This window comes from Trypanosoma conorhini (genome assembly GCF_003719485.1).
Source record: "Trypanosoma conorhini strain 025E chromosome Unknown Tco_14.4_contig_00117, whole genome shotgun sequence".
NCBI lineage: Eukaryota > Euglenozoa > Kinetoplastea > Trypanosomatida > Trypanosomatidae > Trypanosoma > Trypanosoma conorhini.
Window position 1 is genome coordinate 28,767 of NW_021704204.1, and position 6,585 is coordinate 35,351.

The 6,585-nt window shown below is 63.0% G+C and overlaps 2 protein-coding genes across 2 annotated transcripts, besides 8 other annotated features; both read right to left on the bottom strand.

Moving 5' to 3' along the window:
- The first annotated feature begins 88 nt into the window (after positions 1 to 88).
- Positions 89 to 120: a microsatellite.
- Positions 121 to 308: 188 nt separating this feature from the next.
- Positions 309 to 336: a microsatellite.
- A 371-nt stretch (positions 337 to 707) lies between these two features.
- Positions 708 to 754: a sequence feature (GA-rich).
- Positions 755 to 764: 10 nt separating this feature from the next.
- Positions 765 to 805: a microsatellite.
- A 24-nt stretch (positions 806 to 829) lies between these two features.
- Positions 830 to 3,205, bottom strand: Tco025E_02820 (paraflagellar rod protein-like protein; the record flags this gene model as incomplete). The annotated part of the gene is made up of 1 exon (XM_029369743.1): positions 830 to 3,205. The coding sequence occupies one exon, from the start codon at positions 3,203 to 3,205 to the stop codon at positions 830 to 832; it is 2,376 nt and encodes a 791-aa protein (XP_029230149.1).
- A 30-nt stretch (positions 3,206 to 3,235) lies between these two features.
- Positions 3,236 to 3,257: a microsatellite.
- A 54-nt stretch (positions 3,258 to 3,311) lies between these two features.
- Positions 3,312 to 3,358: a microsatellite.
- Positions 3,359 to 3,413: 55 nt separating this feature from the next.
- Positions 3,414 to 3,448: a microsatellite.
- A 228-nt stretch (positions 3,449 to 3,676) lies between these two features.
- Tco025E_02821 (uncharacterized protein) lies at positions 3,677 to 6,358 on the bottom strand (the record flags this gene model as incomplete). The annotated part of the gene is made up of 1 exon (XM_029369744.1): positions 3,677 to 6,358. One exon carries the CDS (start codon positions 6,356 to 6,358, stop codon positions 3,677 to 3,679), a length of 2,682 nt encoding a protein of 893 aa, XP_029230150.1.
- A 61-nt stretch (positions 6,359 to 6,419) lies between these two features.
- Positions 6,420 to 6,493: a microsatellite.
- The last annotated feature ends 92 nt before the right edge of the window (positions 6,494 to 6,585 follow it).

Here is a 6,585-nt window from a genome sequence, read left to right on the forward strand (position 1 = left end):
TTTTTGTTGGGTTTTTTTTTGTGTTTTCTCTCTCTGTTTGGTCGGTGCGTATGTGTCTCGATTGCAAAAGCAGAGTTGTTTCTGTCGCTTCTTTTTTGTTTGTTGTGTTTTTTTTTTTTTACTTACGTCTCCTCGCAGTCCTGCCGTGCGTACACCAGCCCCCCATCCACCCTCTTTGCTTTGATGTCTACCTTCTCTCGCCTCGTCTTCCTCTCCTTCGGATTCCCCTCTTTGGCGCACCACGCGGTAACTGACTTCTGCCCCGCAGCCACACATCACACAAACGTCTCTGCATACATATACCCGCCTGTGCGTGTGCGTGTGCGTGTGCGTGTGTTGCGTGTGTATATCCAGTTAGTTTACATGAGTTTACATTGATATACTTCGCTAATTGTAAGTATATATATATATATAAGGTATGTGTGTGCACAACACGCAGTTGTGGCTTGTGAGCTTACGGATGCTGCCGGGCGCCACGCAGGGGCTGCGGAGCTGCCCGGGCGCAGGCACACGCACTGCGACACCCCAAATGCGCCTGCGCGGCGCCCGTGTCCCCCCCCGCACCGCCGCTTCATCTTCCCCCACACGCGCCTCCCACGCAGTCGCACGAGCCGCGCGACGATGAAAAGAGGCGGAACAGCGAAGGCACGCGGGCGAGCAGCCCGGCGGAGGTGGTGGTGAGCAGCAGTGGGAGGGATGCAGAAGAGAAAAAAAAACAAGCAAACAAGACAAAAAAAAAACAGGGGAAAAAAAACACGGACTCGTTCTTGTTTTTGCTTTTTCTTTTCTCTTCTTTGCTTTTCTTCCTCCCCATCGCACATCAAACGCATCACTGCGCGCCCACTTCACCAGAGACCTTGCGGCGGTGGCCGTCCTCGATGGAGGCGGTGTGGCCCCGCCCCGGCGCCCCGAGCAGCATCCGGACGTAGTCCACGTTGTCGTACTTGAGGCCGAGCTTGTCCAGCTCGTGGCGCGTCTGTCGCACCTTCCCCTCCGCCGCCTCCACGGCGCACTGCTCGTCGTCGGTGAAGCGGCGGTACTTCTCGAGAAACGCCTCCTCGTGGTTGATGCCAATCGTGCGGGCCTGGACGTGCGGGTGGGCGACGGTGGCCATCAGCGGGCTTTCGGCGCCTGTGCGCAGCTTCATCGCGTTCGTCAGCGGCGGCGCGTTGGCGAAGCCCGACGTCTCCACGAGGTCGGTGGCCACCACCACCGGCTGCCCGTCCGTGCCGCGGGCGGGCGCCGGCGTCGTCGACATCGGGCTCACGTCGGTCTCCTCGGGGAACGTCGGTGCCGCCTGGGCGGCGCCGCGCGGTTGCGGTTTGTCCCTCAGCTGCAGCGTCTCCGCAGGGCCCTCCAGCTCCAGCCGCTGCGGCTTCACCGTGCGGTTGTGTGAGATGACGTGCTGCAGGATGGGCTCCACCTCGCCGCGGCGCTCGCGCTGGAGGGCCTCCACAAGGTTGATGTACGCCTCCGCCTCCTCCATCTGCGCCTGCGACTCCTGCAGCTCCTTGTTGTACTTCTCGAGGTGCGGGTCCAGCGTCTCCGCCGCCCGCTCCACGTCGAGCTTCTTCGACCGCTGCAGCACCTTCAGCCGGTCCGCGTGGACCTGGCGGGTGGCACGGCCCTCCTCCACCGCGTACTCAAACATCTCGTAGCGGCGGACGTACTCCTGGGCCTCGCGGTTGTAGAGAAGCTGATCCGCCTCCTCCGCGTCGTTCAGCTTCTTGAGCAGCTTCGGCACATACGCCTCCACGTACGTCTCGTACACCTCCGCCACACTGGACCAGCGCCAAAGTGTGTCGTCGCAGCTGCGCAGGAGCTCGTAGTACTGCTGCTGCGCCTTCATCAGCTCCAGCGCCAGGCCCATGTCATACGCCCGTTGGTCGCGGAGTCGCATTTGCTTCTGCACAAACTCATCCTTTTCATCCGAAATGTTTACCAGTTTCCGCATAGTCTGCAGGAGCAACTCCCAGAGGTCCCTTTCGTCGTCCTCCAGCTTGCGAAATTCCTTGCGGGCCTCCTTGTTGGCGTCGGCATCCACCTTGGTGAGGTACTTGATGTGGTCCTCCGTGTTTTGCGTGTCGCTGCGGAGACTCTCCATGTCCTTCTTCACCAGCGGCAGGTCCCGCTCAATGCGCCCCTTCAGCAACTCCACGCTGCGACGCGCGTCCGCGATGATTGCATCTATGAGCGGCTTCATCTCACGCACGTCATTGGAGTGGAGCTGCACGAGCTCCAGCCGAGCCTTGTTCATCAGCAGCAGGTCGTTGCTGAGGTCCACCTGCGAGGTGAGGCAGTTCAGCGCCTCCCCTGGAAGCTCCTCGTCGATGGCGCGTTCCTTCTGCTCCTTTGCCTCCATCACCCGCCGCTCCAGTCGCTCGAGGGGCTGGTCACTTTTCCGCAGCTCCTTCATGGCGTACTCGGCGGGGTTGTAGTGAAACTTCTCATGCAGGGAGACGGCCGCCTTGCTCAGCCACACCGGACCCCGCGGGGCACCGCCCACCGCCTCACCGGGCTCATCCCGCAGCGCCAGGGAGGCGAGGGTCTCCAGCTCCTGCACGTATTGCTCCAGCGGCGCCAAGAAGTGCTTGGCGTTCAAGAGCGTGTCGAGGGTGCGGCGAATACGCTCCGTCTGCAGCGCCGGGCTGTTCTGAATTTCGGTCAGCATCTCCGGCGTCGAGCCCAGCTTGAAGTCCTTCACCAGCTGCTCCAGCGTCACCGGCAGCACGTCGGTGGGGCGGTAGCCCTGAAAGTAGTTCATCATCGCGTCCGCCGTCATCGAGCTGGACGTCGCACTCTGGGCGGGGTAGACGTTGAGGTAGTTTTCGAGGTCCCGCACCTTGCGGTGCCACGTCTTAAACAGCTCCTCCACCGCGTTGCTCAGCTGTGCGTTGAGGGCGGCCTGCTGGGAGGTGTGGTAGTCCTTCTCCTTGAAGGAGAACGGCGTGGCGGACTCCAGCGTGGCCGGCCGCCACCTCGGCACCCCGCGCGACGACTGCGGCCTGCCACTCGTGGGCGGCCTGGAGTGAATTCGCCGCGCCGAGTCCGCCGCCGCCTGGGCGTCGAGGCGGAGGGAGCGCGGCACATCGATGCCGACGGCGCTGTTCAGAATGCGCAGCGCCTCCACCGGCGGGAGCAGCGGCTTCGACAAGTAGCCGCCGTGGCCCACCGCCGTCGCGTACGGTCGTCGATCGGGGTACATCTGGCAGCTGCGGACACACGGGCAAAAGAAACACACACACGCACACTCACACCAACTGGAGACCAAACCAAGTGCACAAAGTCGTTCGCCTCTGCCTTCTCCTTTAGTTTTGTCTTTGTTCTTGTTTTTGTTGCTGTTGTTGTTGTTGTTTTTCTCCTTCTTGGTTCCTCAGCTCTCGCTCTTTGCCTTAGGAAGGGACGCGACGCTTTTTTCGTCTTTTATTTTCCTTTTCCTTTTCTTTTTTCCATGTGGAGCAAAGTGAAGAATGAGGGGCAGGCGAGAGTTGCAGGCGCATGACGAGGCTGACAGGCGCCCCGGAACGCTGGCAGTAATAACAGAAAAGTGTTTTTTGTGTGTGTGTGNGTTTTTTTTTCACTGCACGAATGCCGCGGCAGCCGCAGAAAACACTGTACATTTTACATCTCCCCGCACGCACAGAGGGAGAGAGCCGCCCCAGGCGCCACCTGTTCCTCACGCCTGATCCGCCCCACGCTTTGCGGCGTTCTTCCTCGCATCCTCCTCCAGCTTCTTGACGACGGTGTGCCCCAGCCGCGTCCCCTCCAGGTCTAACACCACGATGTTGGCGTTCCCCCGCAGCAGCCGCGTGAAGAAGCGCGTCGCGGGGAGCGTAATCTTGCTGTTATTGCGGAGGTACACCTCCCGCACGCTCTTGTTGCCGGCGAGCACCTCGCAGAGGTTCTCGGCGTCCACGTTGTCGAGTGACATGTCGTTGAAGTACACCGCCCGCAGCCGTGGGAGGTGCTCCAAGAGACCCAGCAGCGCGACAAACCCGCCTCGGCCCAAGTAGTTGGAGCTGAGGTCCAACTCGCGCACGCCGTTGGTGAAACGCGGATCGGTCGGCAGCTTCTTCAGCAGGTAGCTGTTCGGCTTGCACCGCTGCATGTCGCACGAGCGCACGTAGATGTCGTGCAGGGAGGGTCCAAAGTACACGTCCGCCTCGTTGTCCTTGAGCACCTCGCGAAGCTGCTGCTGGTGGCGCTGCTCCTCGTCCCTGTCCTCCTCCTGCTGCTGCTGCTGCTGCAGGTTCGGCTGTGACGTCTCCGCCGCGCCGCCCTCCGCGCCGTCTTGGGCGGCGGAAGTAGTGCTGGAGGGCCCCACGGCCAGCCGCTCCACCGTCGTCGTCGCCGACGACGGGCAAAGCGTCTCGCCCTCCGCCACCTCCGTGAGCATCGGCGAGGAGGGTTCCTGGGAGCCGTGCGGCGCTGGCGCCTGCGCGAGCGACGCCGCCGCCGTCGCCCGCTCCGCGCCCAACTCCACGCTTTCGTTCGGGGAGGCGGCGACGGCGGCGTTGGGGCGCCGCGGCGGGGAGCCCCCCGCCTCCCCGTCGACGAAGGAGTCGTCCGGGGCCATCCCCTGCAGGTGGGCAATGCTGGTGACGCTGATGTCCGAGGCGCTGTGATAGGAGAGCCCAAGGATCGACGTGGACGCCCCTTCCTCGTCGTTGGACGTCTCCTCGTCCTCCTCGTAGACGAGATCACTGAACTTGCGCTCCCCGCCGCTCTCGCTGCCGCGGAAGACGACCATCTGGCTGCTGTTTGACCCCACCGAGTGTTGCCCGCTCACGCTGTCGTTCACGGTTGAGTGCGGGGAGTGCATCTGCCTGCGGTAGTGCGGGGAGAGGCGCCGCTTGTGCTGGCGGTGGCGCTTCTCCAGCCCTCCATCCTCCGCCGGCACGGGAATCGCGACGGCCCCCTCGACCCGACCGTCGCTTGACTCCCGCAGAAACTTGAGGTGCCGCTCCATCGCCTGCCGCTCGTCTGCCGGGGCGCTGGAGTACGCGCGCGGCAGGCTTTGCTCCAGCAGGCGGACGTTGACGGTGCGAAAGCGGCTAAAGAGCGTCTTCGCGGCGGTGCGCTCGCAGAACTTGATGCCCTCGAGGAGCTGCTGGTACAGGTAGAGGTGGGCGTCAAAGAGGCCGCCGCCGAGCTTCGTCAAAAAGACAGCCGAGACACCGAGGCTGCCAACGAGGGTGGAGACGGTCATCACCTTCACGACGGTGCTTAGCGGCTCGTAGGTGAGGGTCACGGTTCGGCTGCGGCCCGTGCGGATCCCCATGTGGTTTGTCACGGGCGTCCCCACGAGCTTGGCGTCGGCGAAGATGTCCAGCAGCCGCTTCGTCTTGAGGTGGCTGTACTGCTCCGTGGACATGATGCGGGGGTAGCCCATGCGGGCCACGTCCTCCACGTCGAGGAAGAGGATGACCGGGTTGATTTTGTACTTTGGCATCCCCGTGATCTCCGCCTCCGCGAAGTCGTCGATGAGCTTCTGGTGCACGTCGAGCTCCAGCGTCATGCAGGCGACGGAGCCCACACCCACCGTTTGCGTGGGGGAAAAATCCGGGCGTATCCGCATGGGGTGCATCGGGATGGAGAAGGCAACGGAGGCGTCGGCGTCAAAGTAGCGCAGCTCGCCGAAGAGCTCCTGCTGCTCCTTCAGCACCGTGGACGACATCTCCTCGTACGCCACGTCCTGGTCCACGGCGAACTTGTCTGGGTTGGTGTACTGCGGCAGGAAGTTCTTCGCCACGTACCCCTCCAGCTCCTCCTCCTCCCCGCACCGCACGGTGCAGAGGTAGCCACGCTGGTTGATGATCGTCCCAATCGCGTACACCGCGTCCTTCATCAGCTGCGACTTGACGGAGACGTGGTAGCGGAATTGGAAGCTGCGCTGGCCGCCCAGCCGGTGCGGGCAACGCAGCTTGTCCCCCACGCGCAGGTGCAGCAGGTCGGTGCAGCCGTCAACGGAGACGACGTGGGGGTCGGAGAGAACGTGCTGCACGCTGCGGACGCAGTACGCCGCCAGCGTCATGTCCGGCGGGATGTGCGAGTACATGATGGACACCCGCTTTGGAATCTCCGTCCAGAGCTCGTTGTTCGGCTTCATCACGGCGCTGAGGTCGGTGTACTGCAGCGCCGGCATCATGGGGCAGTGCTTCACGTCGCGGTCCAGCCGGTTGAGCTGCTCAAAGTCGCGTGGGTCAATAAAGGTGCTCTCCCACTGCGGCGAGAGCTGCATCACCACCCGCGCCGCCTGGTGGACGAAGGTGAGGGAGAAGTTCCACTCGCGGCGCATCCCGACCACCGTGTCCCGCCGCCCCTGCGGCTCAAAGACCTCCGAGACGGAGAGCGACATGCCTATGCGTGCACCCTCTCGCCCTCTCTACCTATCCCCTACCGCTGCCTCTCTGTTCCTCCCCTCTCCTTCTCTCCTTCTCTCCTTCTCTCTGTGCCTCTCTCTGTCTGTGTCTCTGTCTGTCTGTGCGTGTGTGCGGCCCCGGCGCAGGCAGCCGGGGGAGTATCGCAGCGGCGCGGGAAGCCGTCGGGCCCTACTTTTTTTTTCCCCCGCCCGCAGGAAAAGAC